This window comes from Stegodyphus dumicola, chromosome 4 (assembly GCF_044657685.1).
Source record: "Stegodyphus dumicola isolate Sdum_Otavi_A_Nest chromosome 4, ASM4465768v1".
NCBI classification, from domain to species: Eukaryota; Metazoa; Arthropoda; class Arachnida; order Araneae; family Eresidae; genus Stegodyphus; species Stegodyphus dumicola.
The window spans coordinates 140,324,324-140,348,802 of record NC_140771.1 but is presented as its reverse complement, the minus strand read 5'-3'; the positions used below and the strand labels follow the sequence as shown (position 1 = coordinate 140,348,802).

Here is a 24,479-nt window from a genome sequence, read left to right as displayed (position 1 = left end):
TTGCTCAGAAATTAAATAAATCCTTTTATATTGATAATTGTGTGACTTCTGTTGATAACGAAAAGGAGCTTGTGAATTTTGTGAAATCTTCTACTGAAATATTAGCTGAAGCAAAAATGGACTTACGTATGTGGACCTATGGCCCAGTAGAAAAAGATGTGGAACTAACCCAAAGTACTTTGTGCACTGAGTCCACAATGGAGAATTCTGTACCAGTTTTAGGAATTATGTGGGACAGAATAGAAGATAACCTTTATATTGAAATTAAGACTGTATTGGTTTCGGATAATTTGTCTAAAAGAGAGGTTTTGTCAGTAACGCAGACAATGTTTGATCCTTTGGGTTTCTTGACACCTGTTTTATTGCCTGCAAAGTTACTGCTACAGGAAATTTGGGCGATAAAAGCAGACTGGGATACTCCATTACCAGATAGTATCAAAAGTAAATTTTCGAGGTGGTATAATAAATTACAAATTTTGAATAAGTTGAGAATACCGCGACGTATAGGTTTTGGAGATAGAAGTTCCTGGACACTTCATGTATTTTGTGATGCTAGCCAGCATGCTTATGCCACGGTAATATTTTTGAGATGCGAAACTAAAGAAGAAACATTAGTCAGTTTTGTAATGGCTAAGTCAAGAGTCGCACCTTTAAAAGAACTTACTATTCCCCGTCTAGAACTTATGGCCTGTCTTTTGGGCGTGCGTCTTTCCAAATATGTGACAGAAGCTCTTACATTGGATGACATCCCGAAATATTTTTGGACTGATTCCACCACGGCCATATCTTGGATTCAAAGAAATGATGCGTGGGGGACTTTTGAGGGCAATCGCGTGAAGGATATTTGCGCTTTCACTAAAGCAAATCAGTGGTCATATGTACAGGGTCATTCTAACCCAGCTGATTTACCTTCTCGTGGTTGTTCCCCTCTTCAGTTTTTCGAATTAAATTGGTGGAGAGGGCCTGTTTGGCTCAAAGACCCTAGAGATAGCTGGCCAAAATTAGAGGTTAAGCCAAATGAAACTTTAGTTTTTTCAGAGCGCAGGAAAGGCATAAATTTAAATGTAAATCTTAGTATAACTACAAAAGCGGATAAAGTTAAGTGGTGTGAGAAGTTCTCTAAATTTTCAAAAATGTTAAGAGTTTTAGGTTGGATAAAGAGATTTATCAAAAATTGTCAAAAGAAAATTGTAAATAAAGAGCCTTTTCTGTCTGCTTCCGAGATAAAGGAATCTAAAATTATACTTCTTTCACTTGTTCAGGGGGAGAGTTTTCCAGAGACTGGAGACTCCATCAATGGTCTTTTGACCGTACGAGATCAGAGTGGCTTAAGAAGAGTAAAAACAAAAATCACCGAACGAGATGATTCTTATGCATTCCGGTACCCGATTTTATTACCTTCTAAGCATTATATTGTTGACTGTTTAATTAGAGATTACCATTTAAAGCATTCTCATGCCGGCGTACAAGCATTAACTGTTATAATTAGAGAAGAATTCTGGATCATTGGTGCAAGACGCCGAATTAGATCGGTGGTGAAACAGTGCGTCCGTTGTAAACGATTTTCAGCAAAACCTCCAACTACTGCACCCATTCAATTACCATTAGACAGAGTTCGAGATGCGTTCGCATTTGAAGTTACCGGCATAGATTTATGTGGCCCTCTGATTCTCAAAAATAAAAACAAAACCTGGGTAGTACTGTTTACGTGTGCTGTATATAGATGTGTACATTTGGAACTAGTGACATCCGTAAGTACCGAATGCTTCATTCAAGCGTTTCGTCGGTTCATAGCCAGAAGAGGTCGGCCATCTACAGTTTATTCAGACAACGGCACAAATTTCGTCGGTACATCTGCATTGCTGAAAAAGGTTGACTGGGTAAAGGTAATTGCTCAGGGAACTTTGCATCCCATCACTTGGAAGTTCATTCCGCCCACTGCTGCTTCGTGGGGCGGATGGTGGGAGCGTCTAATCCGCACAGCCAAGAATTTGATTGTGAGAGTCTTAGGACAAGCTGCAGTCAATTACGAAGAGTTACTCACCGTCATCTGTGATGTGGAAGCCGTAATAAACTGTCGACCACTAACTTACGTGTCAAATGACTCTGAGGACCTTCTACCATTAACGCCTTCCATGTTCTTACAGGACATTAAGGTTTCAGGTACAGCAGATTTGGATGCTTTAGATCGAAATAAACTCTTGGCTCGTCAGCGTTTCTGCCAGGAACTTCGAGAACAATTTCGTAGCCGTTTCCGCAAGGAGTACCTTGGACAGTTAGTACAAAAGCATGGACAGACGGACTGTGAATTAAAAGTTGGAGACATCGTGCTAATAGGTTGTGAGAACCTTAAAAGAGTGAACTGGCCAATTGCTCGTGTCCAAGAACTTTGTACAAGCAGAGATGGACGTGTAAGAGTTGTAAAAGTGAAAACTAGAAATGGCATACTGATTCGTCCTGTACGTAAACTGTACCCTCTAGAAGTGTGTTCCTGTACTAAGGATACCATTATTTGATTTTTGATTTTCCTTCTGAAAATCAAAAAGGTGGGAGTGTTGTGAAACTGATTAGCTGTATCTAACAAATATTCAAAACAAATCTCTTCATTTTGATGTACGAGACACAGATGGCGTTGGCTGTCATTGAAGTAGGAAGAAAAAAAGGGTTTTACCCTTTCGACCTCGTGACGTGAACTGATTAAGTGTAATAACTTTCGGGGCCAGAAAAATTTCCCGACAATTGTTAAAAAATGTATATATTTTGTAGTATAGAGAGAATAGAATTAGATAAATCAACATATTAGAGTTTTTATTACAGATTCAACATCACACTACCCAGGTAAGTGAGCAAGTTTTGTCTTTAGCTTTTCTGGATTGCTCGGTATCTGGGATGAGTGAAGGAAGTATTTTTATTTTAATGATATTTAATGATAAGACTATGTTTTAGTAATAACAAAAATTGGCGTCCGTGACAGGACTCTTAAGAAATAAACTTTAAAAAAAATATTTTAATGGTTATAGATAGTTTTTGATGTATTAAAGTATAATTAAGTTTAAATTCGAAACTATTTTTTGTAAAGCAGTTTGTTTTATTTGGAAAGTTAACTATGGAAGCTTTAAAGGCTCTGAAACTTAAACGGGCAGGTTTACGCACTTCTTTTGCTACAACTGCTAATATTTTAAAAACGGAATTAGTAAAAGAAGATTTTTCTGTAGATTTAGTACGAGATAAACTTACTAAACTACAAAATGTATATTCAGATATAAAAAATGTAGATGATAAAATTCTTGATTTGTTAGCTGAAGACGGGAAAACTTTAGAGGATGATGTTACTAAAGAAATCGAAAGTCGCGAAGTGTATTCTGATGATTTCATAACACTAACTCGGCAAATTAATGAAAAATTGCAATTTTCAGATGAAATCAATTTAGAAACAAGACCAAATGATGGTGCTGGTATTTGTTGTAGTAAGATTAAACAGTATAGACTTCCGAAAATCGAACTTAAGAAGTTTGATGGGGAATTGATAAATTGGTTACCGTTTTGGTCGCAGTTTGAGAAAATTCACACTGACCCTGATTTATATGAAAGTGACAAATTTTCCTATTTGATTCAGTGTATGAAGCCCGGATCACGTGCTAAAGAATTCATTGAAAGCTATCCGGTGACTTCGGAAAATTATGATAAAGCTGTTTTAGCTTTGAAGGAACGTTTTGGGAAACCTGAATTATTAGTAGAAGTGTATGTTAGGGAACTAATTAAATTAAGGCCATATCGAAAACAGACCTTCTATTTCTTAAGTTGACTGTACTGACTGTACAGTTGCTAATACTAATGTATGAGGATTGTGTTTTAAGTAACATACAGCAATGTAAGTTCTTTGATGTTTACATAAAAATATACAGTAGGCGTTGCTTAATATGATCAAGTTTATCCATGACTATTTGATGGAATTAACCGAATGACGACATTCAATGAAGATAATAATGTTTTGAAAATAGCAACCGAATTTAACTAATTTAATATAACCAGAAACATACAAGCACTTTCCTAGCTTTTAATTATAAAAATTAAAAGATTTGCTTATGAGCTGTTCACAATGAGAAACTTCTCTTAACGTTCCTAGAAATTATTTATCCCTAATCTTAGTACTTGCTATATCTCGTTGAAAATAGCAAGCCAGTTTAAATTAAAAATTAGGCAATAAAAAAGCAACCTTAGGAGATGTTTTCCATAGATTTTTGTTTTTTTTCTTCCCAAAGGCAAGCGAAAAATTTCTCAGATGTTCCTTCCCTCCGAAGAAGAGGGATCTGTATCTGATCCTTTCAAAATCGATAGTTATTGAAAAGTTAAGTTAAATTAAGATCGTTTTAATGCCTAATTTTAAATGGTTGACTAAAATAGGAACCAAGAGGTTTGGCGACATATTCACTTATTTGGCCATATTTTGCAATGTGGCTATTTTTAGAATGCATTTTGGCGATTTTATTTCATATAAAAAGTGATAGCAATAGCCGAATAATAACATTAACCACAATCGCATTAAACGTCTTTCACTGTGCAGTATTTTTTTAATTGCTACAGTTCGAATAATCATTTATTCACCAAAAATATTAATAATTTTATATTAAAATAAAATAGGCTCAATATTTAAATTCAAGATGACAAAGGTATCAAGATACGCATGTTACTTTCCAAGCTGACTTCCGAAGAAATCCTGTTTAAAACTTTACTACACATACTATACTATAGTCTGTTACTTTATAACACACATTTCAATGTAATTTTTTTTCCTGACTTCTCTCGTAATCTGCTTAACGACAGGTGTAGAAGAGTAAAGTCCACAAACTCATTTTTGCTCCTTATTTCCGTTTAGACTGTTTCGCTTCGATAAAAGGGCAGGTTTGAACGCCGATTTGAACTATAGCCTCTTTCCTTTCCTTTTCCCACTATTGCTGTGTGTAGCTTGCAGATAGCAAGCTGTATACCGGCTGCCATGAATTAATAATTACACTGCAGGTATAGCAAATGCATGAGTGTGTCCGGAGGACAGGATGCAAAGTGAAAGAGGGCGTGACTGCTTTGTCACGTGAGGCATAGCGGCATCTGGTAGGCTGGAGATGCTGGTCCAAGTTTCAAGAACAGTGTGCATTTTTATAAATACAAAGTAAAAGTAAAAGTATGCAGGGAGTCCAGCAGAAGCAGTCAAAGATATCTCTTAGTAGAGATCTTCTGATTTATAGCCGCAGATGACAGAGAGAAAATAAGTGTTGCGCAGTAATGACGGCACGCGTTTTAATCGCAAACGTGGGAGGTTGAAATGCGAATTTTAAAGTAGCAAACTAAATAGTTGAAGGTTAAATAGGCTAACGAGAACCTGATAGCTTTACCAATAAAATATTAGTATTGTTCAATGATTAAAATATATGAAAACATGCCATGAAAAATATCAGAATTTTACAGAACAGATGACGGAGAGAAAATAAGTGTTGCGCAGTGATGACGACACGCGTTTTGATTCAAACGTGAGAGGGTCGTCGTGGGAGGTTGAAACGTGAATTTTATAGCAGCAAACTAAATAGTTGAAGGTTAAATAGGCTAACGAGAACCTGATAGCTTTACGAATAAAATATTAGTATTGATCAATGAATAAAATATATGAAAACGTGACATGAAAAACATCAGAATTTTACAGAATAAGAATTTATGAGCTTACTTGAGTATTCAGTATGATTTTTCATCATAAGATAGAATAAAATGCAATTTAAAAAGTATTAAAAAAAAGTCCATTTTTAGACTTTTAAAAAATTTCATTAAAAGATGCATTCTGACTTTTAACTCAGATTCCGTTTGTCATAATTTCACATAAAATTAATTCGATGGTTTCTAAAGAGTAAAACTAGTTTCCACTGTCTTCTTAGCCATTCATCCAAGATTTTCAGACTTAAATTATCATCTTGTTACACTCTGACTTTAAATGCACGCATCAAAATCATATAACAAAGATTTTCAAAATTACTTCGAGGGCAGTTGCCTTGCCAATATTACTTTGACTAATATTCAAGATATATTTAATAAAACTAAACTACCAAATTTTTAAAATGAATTTTTACTAAAGTATGACTCAGAAAATTTCAAGGAATAAAATATTTTGAGTTTCTGCTAAGACAGGACCCAGAAAATTTCAGGAAATAATCTTCTATTCATTGTTAGTTAACTCAGCTCATGCACACTAATCTGAAATCCATAACATTACTAACAAATATTTTGTGTCATTTGCTGGCGAAGAAACGTAAGAATTCATGAAATGAGCCGTTTAAAACATCTGGACTAGTAAGAACTGAAAATACTATTATCAGATAAATGAATAATGTGCAAAATAACAATGCAGTTGAATAAATTATTTGATGGTGTAAAATATCAATGAGCTCATTTTTAGCTAATAAATAGTATATCTACATGTAATGCATGTATGTGCAGGAGATGTAGGATGCCCCAAAGGGGAGTTACTTCCAAAGGGGAACTTCTACTCCCGTCTGAAGCCTGGTCGTCTCAGTTCCTTTCAGGGAAGGATTAATAACCTATTGTACTCTTTACACACCACCAGGGTTTGGATTTGTACAAACCAATGTTTAAAGAAACTGATTCGCCGATCAGCTAGCCCGAAGGATTGTAGTAAGAACCTAGTTTGCGTATGGTATACTTCTAGAGCCGAAACTGAAGTTTATTGATATATGTCAGTACCAAAAAACGAACCAAGGAGACAGGATTTTAAAAATAAATTTACTTCAAAGAGTGGGATTATATTAGGAATACGATAGCTGCATCTGAGCCACATCTCAGTTTTCGCAAAAAATACTTTAAGATATGAAAGGAATCAATGACGGTTGTTACCCTCCTGCTTTATAATTAACACTCCGGGAGTGCTTTCGAATCAACAGATTTCAAGTGTTGCCATTTCGTTAGCACATTACAATGCGAAATTTTCTTACTTTATCTGTGACTGACCCAAGCTCAAGAGCTTAATTATTTATTAAAAAACACTTATATTTAAGCAACTCATTGCTTTATGTTCTCAAACGCTAAAAGACTATATATACAAGCATTTCTTTGTATCAAATAACCATAGTCAATATTATTATTTATGTAAACTTACACTAATACATCCATTCTTCTAACTATTTTAAAATAAAAAAGCAAGAAGTTTAAATAAAGCGATACTTAAATCACAAGCTTATTTTTTACATTTCTCAGGACACCAAGATCTCGGGATGAATATGTTATGAGCGAGGTAAAATTAATTAATTTGTTATCCTTAATAATTTTTTGAATTTAAAAACTTCTATAAAATTCTTATGGTTTTGTTCCATTATGATTTTCATGGAGTATATTGCTGGATAAGAACATGATTTCTGAATTTGCTATTAATTTAAATTTGTAGATGTATTTGGAACACGAAAAAGTCTCCGCCTTTTGAAAAACATAGCGTCATCAGTAAGTTATGGCTAAAATTGTCAAATGTAAAACGTCATATCTTAAGGTTGAGTCGTGAGTGGTTTCAAAAGTTTAAGAATGGTGAATTTGATGTCGAAGGCAAATAACTGAGCGGAAGTATGAAAGTTACGAAGACGTGGAATGGAAAGCATTATTGGATGAAGATTCATGCCAAACGCAAGTAGAACTTGCACTTACATTAGGAGTGAGGAAACAAACATTTTGGTTTTAGAAGTCAAACAACAAAAATCAGCGTTATACCTACAAATTTTCACAGGACTAGTTTCGATGGTTTTACCGAACCATCATCTTCAGCTGCAAAACCGCAAATGAACAAGATAGGAAATAATGATTAGATAAGATAAGAAAGCCTGGACAAGAATAAGCAAGTGGCGCCATCTGTTGGCGAAACCAGAACTAAAACATAATTTCTCTAAAAGCCGAAGGCAAATTTGGATTGGAATTAGGATCGTTAACTAGAACAGAAAGATTTTTATGAATGTGAAATGCCTCTAGAAAATCCAGTTCTCCAATGGAAAATGTTTTTTGAATAATTTTGGCAGCAGAAAAATTGAAAGTGTGATTTTCGGACCAACAATGTTGAGCAATAGAAGACTTCTGTGTTTCCTTTTTTCTAACATATGCCTCATGTTCTTTGACGCGAAATTTTAAGGCTCTCTTAGTTTGGCCAATGTAAATTAAACCACACTGGCAAGGAATCCTATAAATACCCCAGGAATTCATATCCGGAATGGGGTCCTTGAGTATAGAATTTGGAATTTTATTGATGGGAGAATAAACAACCCGAAAGTTAAATTTCTGCAAAATATGTGCAATTTTATAGCTAATTGATGGAAAGAAGGGAATGACAACAGAATTTTTATAATCTCCTAAAATAAGAGTGTGGCTTTTAGTGTGTTGAGATGAGAATTTTTTAATTGCTTGATTAATAATGTTGGGTGAAAAGCCTCTGTCAATAGCTATTGCTTTTAAATAATTTAGTTCTTCATCAAGGGCTAATTTAGAGGAGCAAACTTGAAGAGCACGGAAAACATAGGAATAAAATGAAGCTAACTTTTGTTTAGTCGGATGACATGATTTAAAGTGTGGTGGAAGGCAAACCGATGAAGGTTTACGGTAAACTGTAGTACTGAAGTTGGATGTGTTACGTGTGACCAGAATGTCGAGAAACGGAAGAGAATTGCAAGTCTCAAGTTCAAAAGTGAACTGAATAGCAGGATCAATAGAATTCATTGTTGAAAGAACTTTATTTAAATCATCTTTATTACCTTCAAACAGGGTAAAAGTATCATCTACGTAGCGGAACCATGCCGGGAAGTTTAAAGATTCAAACAATTTTGATTCATAATAATGCATGTAGATATCAGCCAGGATGGGACTGAGGGGGCTTCCCATGGCTAATCCCTCAGTTTGCTTGTAACATTTATTTTGGAAAACAAAATGTGTTTTGTTTCCAAAATGTTGTTTCCAAAATAAATATTACAAGCAAACTGAGGGATTAGCCATGGGAAGCCCCCTGAGTCCCATCCTGGCTGATATCTACATGCATTATTATGAATCAAAATTGTTTGAATCTTTAAACTTCCCGGCATGGTTCCGCTACGTAGATGATACTTTTACCCTGTTTGAAGGTAATAAAGATGATTTAAATAAAGTTCTTTCAACAATGAATTCTATTGATCCTGCTATTCAGTTCACTTTTGAACTTGAGACTTGCAATTCTCTTCCGTTTCTCGACATTCTGGTCACACGTAACACATCCAACTTCAGTACTACAGTTTACCGTAAACCTTCATCGGTTTGCCTTCCACCACACTTTAAATCATGTCATCCGACTAAACAAAAGTTAGCTTCATTTTATTCCTATGTTTTCCGTGCTCTTCAAGTTTGCTCCTCTAAATTAGCCCTTGATGAAGAACTAAATTATTTAAAAGCAATAGCTATTGACAGAGGCTTTTCACCCAACATTATTAATCAAGCAATTAAAAAATTCTCATCTCAACACACTAAAAGCCACACTCTTATTTTAGGAGATTATAAAAATTCTGTTGTCATTCCCTTCTTTCCATCAATTAGCTATAAAATTGCACATATTTTGCAGAAATTTAACTTTCGGGTTGTTTATTCTCCCATCAATAAAATTCCAAATTCTATACTCAAGGACCCCATTCCGGATATGAATTCCTGGGGTATTTATAGGATTCCTTGCCAGTGTGGTTTAATTTACATTGGCCAAACTAAGAGAGCCTTAAAATTTCGCGTCAAAGAACATGAGGCATATGTTAGAAAAAAGGAAACACAGAAGTCTTCTATTGCTCAACATTGTTGGTCCGAAAATCACACTTTCAATTTTTCTGCTGCCAAAATTATTCAAAAAACATCTTCCATTGGAGAACTGGATTTTCTAGAGGCATTTCACATTCATAAAAATCTTTCTGTTCTAGTTAACGATCCTAATTCCAATCCAAATTTGCCTTCGGCTTTTAGAGAAATTATGTTTTAGTTCTGGTTTCGCCAACAGATGGCGCCACTTGCTTATTCTTGTCCAGGCTTTCTTATCTTATCTAATCATTATTTCCTATCTTGTTCATTTGCGGTTTTGCAGCTGAAGATGATGGTTCGGTAAAACCATCGAAACTAGTCCTGTGAAAATTTGTAGGTATAACGCTGATTTTTGTTGTTTGACTTCTGAATTAGTATTTATTCGGCGTGTTATTGTGTCTTAAACATTTTGATATCGTATAAAATCATTGGGAATGCTTCCAAAGCAAGAAAATTTGGTTTCCATTTTAAATAAAGTCGAGACATGTTGGACGCCGATTTTTTACACGTGAAATGCTGCTTTCCAGGTACAAATGAAAGAGTCTTTGGCATTATATATTCACTGGTGATGAAAAAGGGTTCAATATCGACAGCATCGACCGAAAATTATGTTCTGTATATAATGGGATCAACTTCGTATTATGAGTTGTTCAAACCGAACGAAACATTCCTGAGGCTCTCTGCTGAACACAACTAACGAGACAAAGCCAAGCACTCAAAGAAAAATGCACCCACGACTACTCCAAACATGATAAAATTATTTTCGTCCATGATAATGCTGATCCATATGTTGCTGCGCTGGTCAAACTTACTCTTTAAACATTCAAATGAAAGTTTTCCCCTTCCGCTGTATTCACCAGGCATTGCTCCTTCTGATTTTCACTTGTTTCAACTGATGACGCATGCCTTGTTTCAGCAGCTCTTCACATCATATGAAGATACCAAAAATTTCGCTGATTTGTGGATAGCCTACCGTTCTTTCAGAATAAATGTCCGATTTTTGATAAAAAATATCGGAGACTTAACTTGTACTCCTGATATATATATACGCATACATATATACATATATATATATATATATATAAGTCATAAATAACTACACATAGCTTCATACATATTATAGTCTCTCTCTCTATATGAAATAATAGCAAGGAAAAGACGGGGCAGTATCGATGCATTAGATCCACATTGAAGAATTCTGATTGCGTAGTATGCTAATGTGCTGAGATCGTAATATCTAAGAAACTTGACAGTAGAGGCAGTTTTAATTCCATTTTTATTTTCCAGGTTGACATTTGTGACCACAATTCACGTGACAATTCGTGCCCATTTAAAAACATTTAAAAACATCAAATCGTGCCCATTTAAAAACATTTACATTTTTGATATTATAGCGATAGCAAGCAAGACAGCGAAATTACATCGTAGAAAGGCAGAGAGCGAAGCTGAAGTGCGTAGTTATGCAAGGTGGAAGCACATGAAGAGAAAAGTTTTGGTTTAAGGTTTCAGTTCCCAATTATTACGTCATCAGCGTTGTGCAGTCCATGCAAAATGGAATGATCTAGAAATGACCCAATTCAGAGCAGTTATAACGATTCTTAGAACCGAGAGGAAGAATTATAGTTTAAATAATAATTTTGATTTACATATTTTTTATCTTACATATATACTATATCTAGTTTAGATGTGGCTGCTCCATAGCATTGGAAAACATTTTCAATGAAAAAGCAGTTGAGGACTTTTGAAACAGTTCTTTATTTTAGTCATAGCAATTGATATACAGAAGTATTGCCAAAAGAAACGGAAGCGCTTGTTGCGTTTATTTTCACAATTGCTAGATTAAAAATCTAGGCGTTAGATATCAAGTTGACAGTCAACAAGTGACTACTGGGTTCTTAATGTTTTTTACAGCAGATGCTATCATAGCTTATTGGTTATTAATGATATAAACGCATATGGGATTAGTATATCTTAAATAGAAACAAACGTTTTCACACATTTTGTCATATGAATTAGGCCAATGGGCGAAGGAAAGATATGCTACAGTTAAGAATGTTTTGTTTAGGTAAACATTTTTCATAGAAGTTACCAATGAACAGTAAAATTTTAGCTGAAATAAACCAAAGCATGGTATATGATAAAAGTAAATGTAATATTGAATTCTTTATAAATTAAGGACAAAATTAATGGATCTAAAATTAAAATTAAAATTTTAATTATATGTCCCTATAAAATCTTAGTTAAAACGATTTGATAGTAAAAATATTTTAGATATTGCATGCATTTTCCAGTAAAATGGGTAGTTACAATTATTTCAGTACTCTCCTTTGGTTTTTAGCATAGCTGAATGAGTACATCTGAATAGGGAAAAAAAGGGAAAACGCTCAATCTGTTACATTAAATTTGTAGTTGGCATATATTGCATTTCTCTGTTAAGAGAAATAGGGTCAATTTTTTGTTTATTTGAATGTGACAAAATATACGAAGGATATCTGTCTTACGTGAGGTTCGCCACCCTCAAGCACTTTTAGCATCAAAATGTAGAAATTAAAGTTCCAATATTTAATTCCTACTTTTGATGTTGTGCTATTATTTCATTACAGATGATGTAATCATTACATAAAAATGTACTAGTGCACTTGTATGCTGAATCATGAACTGGTTAATCGTCAGATAGAAAATGTAAAGAATCTCCTGGCTTTTCACTGTTACCTTACCGTCTCGATCAGTGTTTCTCAACCGCTGGTCCGCAAGAAATATTTGTTGGTCTGTGAAATATCCAGCTATCTGTCCAAAACCCAAGGTGTCAACGGCCGACAACCGATATTACAATAGAACACATTATTATTGTAATTATTATTTATTATTATTGTAATGTAGGTTGACACAAATGTCAACCTACATTACAATAATAATAGTTTACTAGTTTAGAAAATAATATGATCGAAGATGAAAAATATAACAAACTGGCAACTATGTACCTAATCGCCTTTCATAAATTGCCGTGCCGTACTTATAGTCCATGTCAACAACTTATATGTTGTTATATTTTTTGGTCTGCAGGATTCGATTGAGGATTCAAAAAAAGTTAAATTTATTTTTTTTAAATCACTTAAATCAGAAACATTTTTTAATATATGAAACACAACCGTAGAAAGAGCATGTTCGCTGTATGCACAGCTGCTTATATAAGCCAATGGCTTGACCTAAAAATACTTTTGTTTCCAAAAACTCACATTAAGTTTTACGTGAAATTTCTCTATTGATTAACATTTTAATAAACATACTTTATTTGCGTATGACGCTTTCCGTTTCTGTCATATCGATATTGCTTAGAATTAGTTTATTTTTTAGTAAGCACTTGACTCTTCTCAATAGATGGCAGTATGTGGAGAAATTCAGTCAACAGAGGGAAGCATTTCAAATTCAGCGCAGAGAAACTTTTATTCGGATGAATATCGTAAAATTTTCAAGAAGTGGTTCTATTCAAAATTCTGAATCAAACAGTTTCAGAATCCGCTTGAAAAGTGTTCCCCGTGTTTTTTTTGTTCTTTACTCTTTTTGAAAAGCGAAGTTTATGCTTCAGACATGTTCGTTGTTGAGATGGCGATATGCCTTTTATTTGCATTCCATTCAAGAGATCGCACTAAATTTGTGCTGAATATTTTTTAGGCCTCTTTGACAAAAGGTATCCCCGATGGATAAGGTACTTTATGTTAAGAGCAATAAATTTCAGCGACCGACTTTAAGTGAAAATGAATGACAGTAAAAACGTTAATGACTGGCTAATATTTATTTAGCAGTCGTTGGTAAATTTCAGCAAAATGTAAAATGATCCATATTGTTACATGATTTTATTTAAATTGATTTCTTTGTTTGCTTGGATGATATTGAAATTAATTTTTGATTCCTTTTGATCCGATTGCCTTGAAATTTTTCATCATACATATTTGCAGTGTCAATGCAGTATTCCACAGGATTTTGGTTTCCAAAATTTGATACTGATATTTTTACTTACCGAAGAAGTTTACTTACCAAACTCTTAATTAATTGTCTAGCTATCATTACAAAATTTTGATCATTACACCATACGACAGACTGATAAAATGTCGCCCAAACTATTGTATCTCGAAGCTTTTAATGATTTTATTTAACTATATTTTGAGTCAAACGCTTGAGTAAAATTTTTGATATATTGCAACGACTTAATTTTTTTAAGTTTTCCTCGTACGTAATCGTAACGATAGTGCAATATTCCACAGGAATCAAAATTTGATATAAATATTCTTTTTTAGTGTTGAATTGTTTTAAAAAATCTACGTATATAACGGTCAATCATCGCAGAATTTGGATCATCCCGCTATGAGATAGAACAAAAAATAATAATCAAAATTTTTTTCGGAATTTGTAACATAGTTTATTTTATTTTGATAGTTTTTTTTAATGTCAGAATAATGTTTAATTTTTCATTTGCAGCACCTACAGCTCTGGTTCTCAGTGATGATAAGATTGGTCGGTCATTTGAGTATGGCAGAACCCAGAAGGACTATCTGCCTAAAGCGAGAAATGCGGCCGTGGGAAACTTTCTAAGGAAAACTGCCTCACATGGAAAAATCTATGAAAATCAACCACACAGCCACCTGCTATTAAACAAGATCACATCCTCTGTATTTAGCCACTCTATTAAATTCTAATCAAATCAAAATTTCCGGTAATCGAATGCAGCCTAATCGAAAACAGACTAAATTGAATACTTATTCAACATTCAAAGCAATTATGTCCTGTTGTTTACCGATATCCTACAGGATATAAAGCATAAAAAATGCATTTAACCTTCATAAATCATGCATTTTTAATTAAATACACTGAGTAAAAATCATTCTGTGACTCTCGTATACATAAAAAATCCGCATGCATCAGGGTATTAATAAAGCTTCATGGTGGTGACTGTATAGAAACTGTTTTCAGTAAAATAGCTTAAAAATTCGCATAAAAATTCCGATTTAAAATCCGATGTTGCTTTCAATTCAGGCTGATATTTGAGTTGTTTATGACAAGAATATTATGATTTCTAAAAATTAATTTTTTACTTTTTTGCCTATTTATTTAAAATCTGTGTATAGTCTAAAAAGCTTTTTTTAATTTTATCATCTTTATTTGAATAATTTTTTTTTTACCTCGCAGCAGTGATTTAACATAGCTTTGTGCTAATAATTATCAGGTTATTTTATAATTGTAGTACATTTTTGGAAGAAGTGAAATTAAACATTTGAAAACTACTCTTTCGATAACTGAATACACTTCAATATTCGAATCATACTTTGGTATCAACAATATTAGCGAATATTATCATAATGTCTTCTTTACAAATTGTATTTTATTTACTGAACTGAGGGAAAAAAAACATTTTATCCTGTTTTTACTACGTTTTATAAATAAACGATAAAATTCCGTAGAACACAACTCTCGTTACGGGCACTTTTCACATTTTATTCATGTGGCAAAATACTAGCATAAAAAAGCACATAAGCTGCCATGAAATTATTGCCTTTAATATCTGTGCAATCTAATCATAAGCATATGTTTTTGTTGTAGAAAATAAAGCAATATAAATTATGTAGAACTCTCAGCAATTTTTCGCAGTTCTAAACAATACAAAAGAGTTTGAATTAAATTGTTTGACCTTCTCTGTCTATATCAATCTATTGAATAAGTCATTTCGCTATAGCAATTAAAATAACTTTTCCTTTGAAACATAGATCCAGTTGTCAAAAGGCAAAGAAGCAAACTTATGTATATTGTAGAGTTAAGCTCTGTTGAAAATTGCAAGCAAATTAAAGAAGAGAATAAAAAATAAATATGATGCATCAAAGACACTTTAATTTTTAACTGGGCTTTAAAAGCCAAAACGCACACTACTCACTATTTTCTACAAGACCTAATCAACCAGTGAACAAAAGGCTAAGCTACTAAACACTCGATCGATTTTTGGTGACGCTATGACGTGTTTGATTCTTGATAAAGTGGTTGGCTGAGGTTTGATCTTTACCAGAATAGACAGGCTGCATTTTTAATATCATTCAGCACAATGAATGAATTATTTTTTATTGATAAACTCATCCGCGAACACACTTTCTGAAATATACAGCCTTCGTATATTTCAGTGTAATCAATAAAATATAACCAAAGAAACTACGTACATTTTAAGCAATGTAGAGATGAGTTTTGCCTAATTATTTGAGTATTTTCTGAAAACTGTTTTTCAGAAATTTCAGTGCCTTTTTTTTGTGTGTGTGTGTGTGTGTTTTTTTTTTTTTTTCTTTTTGCTTAAATAAAATTACGAAGCAGAATTAATTTCGGATCGGAAACGTTTCGAAATTTAGCTATTTTGTGAGATAGCTCCAAGTTTTTAATAAACTAAAACTATACATTGGCAATCAACTAAGTTATTTATTCAATTAAGGTGTTTACGATATAAAAATATCTTTTTCACTAAATGCTATAATAATAAAATTTGTTGTAATTTATACTTATTTCCAATCATATTCTTTTCAAATTTATCCAAAAGTCAGTAAAATTTTTACAGTGTATATTTCAGCAAATTTTCAACATGTCGTGAAACAATTTACGTATAATTTCATAAAACGATACTGAGAAACTGATATTGATTTGAGAAATTTTACTAAGCAGATGTTTAACTGCAATTATTTTCAGCAGATGGCGCTGTAATTTAGAATTCTGAATATTTGGCTCTGTTTTTGAACTATCAGAGTTAAAAGTCAGTATTTTGCTAACGAGTCATTATTTTGTTAACGAGAATCAACACTATAACTAAATCGAAAAAAAAAAAAATAAATAACTGCATTTTGTGATATTCATGCATGATGGAACAGCACTCATTATTGCTATTCTCTTGTTCTGAATGCTACTTAAATAGACTAAGAGGACGTTATTTTTAGTACGAATGGCTTTATAGGTTTCCAGATCAGACCTATGCTTTTTGATTATATGTTTACTTAAAGTTACGGATATATGGAGATGTTCATATGTAGAATGGGTTGTTAATTGATGGTTTTGAATTAAGGCAAAGTACTCCAGAGTTTCTTTCCAAAAGAAGGATGCTTTCGTGGAAGGCTTTCTCAGAGTAATTGATTCATATTTACAGTATCCATGGAGAAAACTAGAAAAATGCCAATGCAATTATATAATTTGCTGGAATTCGAACATGATCCGAATTTATCATTGCTCAGTATTCTCATTTACTTAATCACTGGTTAGCCTAATGTGAAAAGACACTATGTGAGAAGACGCGTGTCAATGATTTTTAGTAAAATTATCCTTCTACTGTCAATAATATTGACTCGTTTTCAAGCAATACTGAGTAATGATGACTACCAGATATAATATTTTGTATGAAGATTTTGCTTTCGTTTATATATGAAACCTCGTTTGGGCAAAGGATAACTGTAATTAAAATCTGCCAATCTGCCAAGTAAAACCTGGTAAGATAAGCCAATTCTTTGATATTACGCATTTCTTTGCTACATTAATGTTCATAAAAAATTACTAAATCGGTTAAAATACAATTTATTCAAAAATGTATTAATTTTTGGATTAGTGTAAGTTTTATTTTCTCGCAACAATGTTATCCTTAACACCATCCTTTTTTCTGGTGTTACTTCACACAAAAACCTGCATGTTTAATGCATTTAGGGCACGTTGACGATGTAAATTGAAATTTAGAACATTCTTTGTTTGACATCATTTAATTTCAGAATTATACTACTTTTTGAAACAAGCGTTAAATAACTATTATAAAACTCAGTTCTTCCTCAAAAAGATTCCTCAGATTCTTCCTTCTTAAATTCTATCTCCTTTCATGATATCCTTTTTCTTTTTTTCTAACTTTCAATAAAGGTAAAATGTATCAAAAATTAAAAAGACATAAAATTTATCTTGATTAAAGTATCTTTGTTAATCTATCTTGGTTAAAACTATCTTGTATCGAAATACAATTTAAGTGTATAATATTTATCAAGTAAAAACAAAAGCAATTAATTCTTTAATATGATGGTTCTTTTCTTTCTCCATTAAACCTTTTTATAATTTTTTTGATCAGATTTACATTCTATTTTACTTTTGAATGTTATGATTATTTCATTTACTTGGAAAGCTATTATTCATATATTTTAGGCGAGATTTGGATTGGGGAATTTTCGTATTAAACTCTAAACAAGAGATTCTTCTCTTCTTGCATCGACTACTTTAAAAAAATGGTTGTATTCTTGGACCTTCTCGCATTTGTTTCTATATAATGTACAGAACGCAACATAATCATAATACAAATAATTTCCTATAAATAACTTAACAGTTAGACTAAGGATACGAACAAACATTTTGAAATAATTAGTCTAGCAGATTTATGTTTTAATATTTTTTTGTATTTTTATTTATTTTAATTTTACAAATATAAACAAATTTTCATAAACAAAATCACAGATTCCAAATGCACAAAATTTCGATATAAAAAAAAATGTTAGCTGCGCTTGATGGATTGATGCTAATTCTTAACTTAATTCTTAAATCACCTCATTCAAAAATATTCAACCTGTTTCTTGTTTTCCTTTGTAAATTACTGACTTGATTAAATCCTATTTCCTCTAGAAGGATCCACCAGTGACAAGCAGTAATGTCACTGAACACTGGTAGTTCAAGCGTGTCTTGAATTCCGAATCTTAAAGTCCTCCACAAAGGCATCCACCCCATAACACAGATAGCCTCATGTGTTTTGCCATAATCAATTAAATCAAACCAAATACCACAGGAAGGAAATAGAAAAATCAGTAATTCGGTAATAACTTTCATTTTGGGATATTTCTCTCGGATGATTTTTAATTTCCAAAACTTAAGGTACCCATGTATTTTGAATAAGATTTACGGTTGATGCAATCATTTCCTATTCGGTTGATAAAATACAATCATTTCAAATAACGGGAATTCGCATTAAGTTATCAAAAGAAGGGAATACCTTCCTATTCAGCTTCAATAAGTTAGTTTAATATGATAATAGCTCTAGTGATACTGATGTCTCTTCCTTGCAGTTTGTTTTGCAGGACCTTGACTGATAAATACATAACAGCCAAATAGAATTTATGTTTTCTGAATTTTATTAATTGTGTCAACACGGGGTTGTCAACTTCAAGGAAAAATTCTATCGCTATATTAAAAATATCTGTAAAACGCTTCAAATAATTAATCTTGGACAGCTACCGTACCCCTGTGTGAATACCAAAATTGTTGTAACTTTCACCATTGCAATGACACTGATTGTTCCAAAAGACGGTCATTCAAAACTTTAGCGTTATTGCTTAGGCTTTATATTACTATTAGAGTTTATTATTATTATTCATATTTTATCAAGCTTTTATATCATTTATTGCGTTGATGCATTGTTTTAAATCAGTATGAAGCTCTTCTTGAATATTTTTCTTAATTAAATGTTGCCTGTGCACAAAGCTATGGACGAACCAAACGTTAGGCATCTAATTTTTGAGAAACGCTATAAGCCTCTATATTTTCCAACCACTGCTGGTGTAGTGTCCCAAGAAGCTGCACTTATGTTGACAAGAGAATATCATAATTCCTGATTTTTTTTTAACAATGAAATATATCTTCTGTTTCTATGCATGTTTTAAGAAGCTCTGTGCAAAGAAATCTCCTTTATTATTTCTTGCTTAGAACCACTATAATAACACGCATAGATCATTTAAACGTTGTTTCTTCCAAAGGTCCTTCATTCAGCTGTATTGCAAATTTATTAGCCCTTAATTCAGAGATCAATTATCATTCAACAGGTTCGGTCATTTCATTTGTATTGTTACTAAACGACAGACTTAGTAAAATTGGAACCAGATTAATTTTTATAACTATAGTTGTTACTTTTCAAACTACTAGCACTGATACATTTTCACCAACTGAATACAAATACCTTGTGTTCCGGTACGCCGGAACAGAACAACTCAACCTGACTCTTTCGCATTTGGAACTATGCTAAAGAAAATTTAATTCAGTTGAACAGTCAGACTCAGACGAACGCATTCGCAAGGCAGCTGAAATGCTGTCTATTCTTCACTATTTTTGTTCTGTTCTCGTATTATAAGTTTTATATGTCATTTTCTTGTTTATACTTGCATTGTGCAGTTATTTAATATAAGTTTATGTTTAAACGAGGACGGGTATCTAGTTCCTTCACATTATATCGCAACAAAATAATTTTGGAGGCACCGGCGAGACTAAAGGACTTTTGATTTCGGTTTCGTCAGCACTGCAACGCTGCATTCGGTACAGGAATGGATACTACTGGATACGTTTAGTATCGAACTTCATTTAAAGACCAAGCAAGATAAGTATTTTTTTTTCTTTTTTTACAAGTTTGACTTTGGTTTTCCTCATTGCACCATTACGTCGTAATGGAAGACAAGGTTAAGATTGCAAAAAATAGTAGAGGTAGAGCTAAAGCTGCTCTTACCAGAATTTCAAATTTCATTAATGATGATAAGCAGTTATTCGAAAAATACGATTTAATAAATAAACTTCAAAAAATTGAAAGCATTTATTCTGATTTTGACAAGGCAGACGCAGAACTTCCTCTGGAAAGTTCTGAAATGGAAGAATTTGAGAAAAAATATTATGAAACCAAAGCCAAACTACAACAAGAACTTTAGAAATTAAATGTTACTGTTAATATGCAAGTTACTAATGTTAATGAACGTCAAATACCAGTTTACAGTACTACAAATACTGCTAATAATTTTAAATTACTGAGAATAAATATGCAGTCTTTCAACGGTAATTACAGAAACTGGATGTCTTTCAAGGACTTATATGTATCATTAGTGCATAACAATGAAAATTTAAGCAACATTCAAAAATATCAATATCTAAAGGGTTTATTAACTGATGACCCTGCTAAAAATGCCCTGTAGAAACCCATAAATTTTTTTTACGGGGAATTGGCCTACGGGTACCCGTACAGCTCTGTGGGTACCCGTAGGCCAAATCCCCGTAAAAACCCACAGACAGAAACCCGTACAACTGTACGGGTACCCGTAGGCCAAATCTCCGTAAAAACCCATAGAAAGAAACCCGTACGGTTGTACGGGTACCCGTAGGCCAAATCCCCGTAAAAACCCATAGAAAGAAACCCGTACGGTTGTATGGGTACCCGTAGGCCAAATACCCGTAAAAACCCATAAAAAGAAACCTGTACGTTTGTACGGGTACCCATAGGCTGAATACCCGTAAAAACTCATAGAAAGAAACCTGCACGGCTGTATAGGTACCTGTATGCGAAATACCCGTAGAAAACCTGTAAAAAGAAACCCGTACGACTGTACGGTTACGAGTAGGCCAAATCTCTGTAGAACTGCAGGCACTATAAACAAAATCCCAGTAAAAACCCATAGCCAAAAATCAAAACTTTATATGCATATCCATCCATTGGCCAAATTTCCATTAAAAAATGGATATTCCGTAGGTCTATGCCTTGTAAAAACCAGTAAGCAAAAGCATGTACACCTATACAGGCACCCATACACCAAATCCTGTAAAAACCACTACACAAAAATCCACAGACCAATAAAGGTACCTCTTGGAGAAATCGCTGCACAAAACCCATAAACAGAACCAATAGCATTATACCATAGTGGAGTATCCATACATAGAATCGTACATAGAAGAGGGTATCCATATACAGAATCCCTATAAAAAACAATACACAAAAATAGAACTGTAAATCAAATTTCCATAAAAACATAAACCAGCAGAAGTACATAATTAGCACTGATGAAATGTACAGAACTAAATTGCGGAGAAAGCATGTAAAGTAATTTTAAATAAAACTCAATGCGAATGAATAAAAATTTTAAAATATCTAGAAGCCTACGAGCCCGTCCTTCTTAATGCACGTCAATATCTATAAACATATTACAAAATATTTGTATAAATTCTCTTTACAAAATTTTAAACTACCTTTATATAATTCTGAAAATAAAATGAATAGAAAGATGATAACCAAAGTCATGATTCACAACCATCGAATGATGTATGTACATATATATATGTAAGAAAAATAAGGAATATGCAAAAGATTAAATTAGCAGCGTAAAATTAATTTTCCTTCTCTATTCTAAAAACAGTAATCTTTCTGCACTGCATCATTTGGAGATTAATTCATGTCATATGACTCTTACATAACTTGATGTTGTAAAAGAAACTAAAACTCAAACAGCCAATAGTAATTTTACAGCAGTATTAACTATCAAAGACGAGTAAAAATGCATCGAGAACCAAAATTAACTCGGTCTGAATTAAGATTTCACCCTTAATGTAACGCATTTGCTTTTTACGCTTTGTATTAGCTGGATTGCAGTCTGTCTGCTCCTTGTTTCTTACTACACATTTATCAAAAATGTTAATTTTTGGAATAGGCATAAATAATGTGCCAACTTGTTTGTGGCTGCAACATATTTGCTGAAAGAAAAGTTGAATTAAATCTACCTCGACTGCCAAATTTCTTATTCATTGTGGATTGGAGTTTCAACATCTCTAAGCCATCAAAATTCTTGCTGTTCATTACGGATTCAGCTGCTTGTATTCGACTACAGAATCTATTACATATATATATAATATCATTTTATTTGATGGTTGCGGATCATTACTTTGACTGTATATATATTATTGATTTCATTATAAATATATACATATAGTACTGTACCTCACTGCATATATTTGTATTTCAGTTCTTTAATTGGGAAATTAAACAATTGTATTTAATCACATCAGCTTGTTTAACAATTTGATACCTAATGAGAAATGTATTGCCAAAGGATGGTACTTTCTAGCATCTGCTTAAATTTTAAGTTACCTACAATGCACTAAACCAAATTAAAAAACAAAACTAGAAGAAACCCAAATTTTCAGGAAGAGAAACATTATTAACAAGCAAGCAAAAAGGATACGGGACTTGCAAATTAGAAACTTAACATAGAGTTCAAATTTAGCATACTTACTATCCCCTTAAAGCTCGCTTACCAATGATAGTAACACCCTGCAGCTTATTATGACACACATACACATAGATGTTTTGCGTGGAAGAAAGGATGAATCCAAGAATATAATGTAGTGAAGAAATAATAATATACAAACACTGTGTCGACCCCTTATTACAATACTTTGAATGTTACCTGTATCTCTCAAAAGATAAATGAAACATGAAGATAACTTATAATAAACTTAATAGTACCCAAAATACAATAAATTATATTGTAACAAAATGAATTTTAAAAAATTTACAAGTTTCAACAAATACCAATTCTCAACGCACAGTTCGGGAATTAAGAAAATATCTCATAGCGTATAATGTTTTATTCCGTATCTCACTTTTAGTGCTATATAATCTTCCACAGATTTTATATAAATAAAATCTATACCATAATGGGTATTTATAGTATACTAGGTGTACCCGCCCGGCGTTGCCCGTGCATTTAGAAAATGCAGATAAGTGAATAGCGCAGGAATAGTAGTGTAGGACATGTAGACTGTCTCTCTCTCTTCCCCCCCCCACAAGCTACAAAAAAGAAATGAATTGTAATTAATCGATTTAACGTATCGTCAAAACAGCAAACTAACGCTAGAATAAAGAAATCAATTGTTACAATCGAACGTTATTTGAAAACGAATAATAATATCAGTGAGTCAAAAAAACCGTGATTAATTAATTATAAATAATTTTTTTTAAATTTTTCTAATTCAAAAATCGAAAATCGGGCTTCGAGGTCTGGTGGCCAGCCCCTTTGTGCTTCCGTATAAAAAATTCCAGGTCCCTGCGTGCGATAGATTTGGCTGGAGAGCTCGGTCAGACAGACAGACAGACACATTACACTTGCTTTTATTATTATATTATAATTATATAGATGTAGTTCTTGATGTAAAAAAGATAAACTTTCGTACTGTAAAAATTCCATCTATGTGAATAAGTATGAATATACTCATATACACATAATTATACTAAATAACTAATTTAATGAAACTGAATTCCTATAGAAAAATGGGGAAAGTGTAGAATCGCCCACTGCTTGGCGTGTTTTTAAGAATTGCACATACTCGGTATCCATGTACACATCGACCTATTTTCACTTAAAAAAACATCTCAGAACTGCACAAAAATGCCATTGTGCACTCCTTTGACTTTATTCATGTACACATCAACCTATTTTCACTTTAAAAGTCAAAAGAAAATTGACAAAAAACCAATTCCTTTTACTTTTGTACAAAGTGCCAAATAAATAAGTAGGCGATTCTGCACTTTACACGAAAAAATATATATAAATACTATTTACCTATATATATTAATAATTTATTATTACACAAGGTTTTTCATATATCATCTCAAGGGAACATAAATTTAATTAAAGCGATGCATTATTGGAATAAATTTGAGTCAGTGTTTTAGGTGCAAGTTATTTAGATTTCTATTGTAGAAAGAATACTCGAAATAATGTATAGAAATATTATTTTGAACCATAAAAATTCTCAATAGTAAAATTTAAAGTACTGAAAAGGTAGCTATTGTTTTTGACAGT

The 24,479-nt window shown here is 32.8% G+C and overlaps 2 protein-coding genes across 3 annotated transcripts in view; one reads left to right on the top strand and one right to left on the bottom strand.

Annotated features, from left to right (window-relative positions):
• The window catches only part of LOC118180950 (uncharacterized), an 833,338-nt gene that overhangs the window by 640,670 nt on the left and 168,189 nt on the right, over window positions 1-24,479 (bottom strand). The gene's annotated exons all lie outside the window — the stretch shown is intronic.
• On the top strand, window positions 667-15,709 carry LOC118180231 (uncharacterized). The gene is made up of 2 exons (XM_085815555.1): window positions 667-2,838; window positions 14,314-15,709. The coding sequence occupies exon 1, from the start codon at window positions 684-686 to the stop codon at window positions 2,514-2,516; it is 1,833 nt and encodes a 610-aa protein (XP_085671681.1). The 5' UTR covers window positions 667-683; the 3' UTR covers window positions 2,517-2,838; window positions 14,314-15,709.

Excerpts from the sequence above, each read along its gene's own strand:
- LOC118180231 (XM_085815555.1), top strand. The coding sequence starts at position 684 with ATGGCCTGTCTTTTGGGCGTGCGTCTTTCCAAATATGTGACAGAAGCT.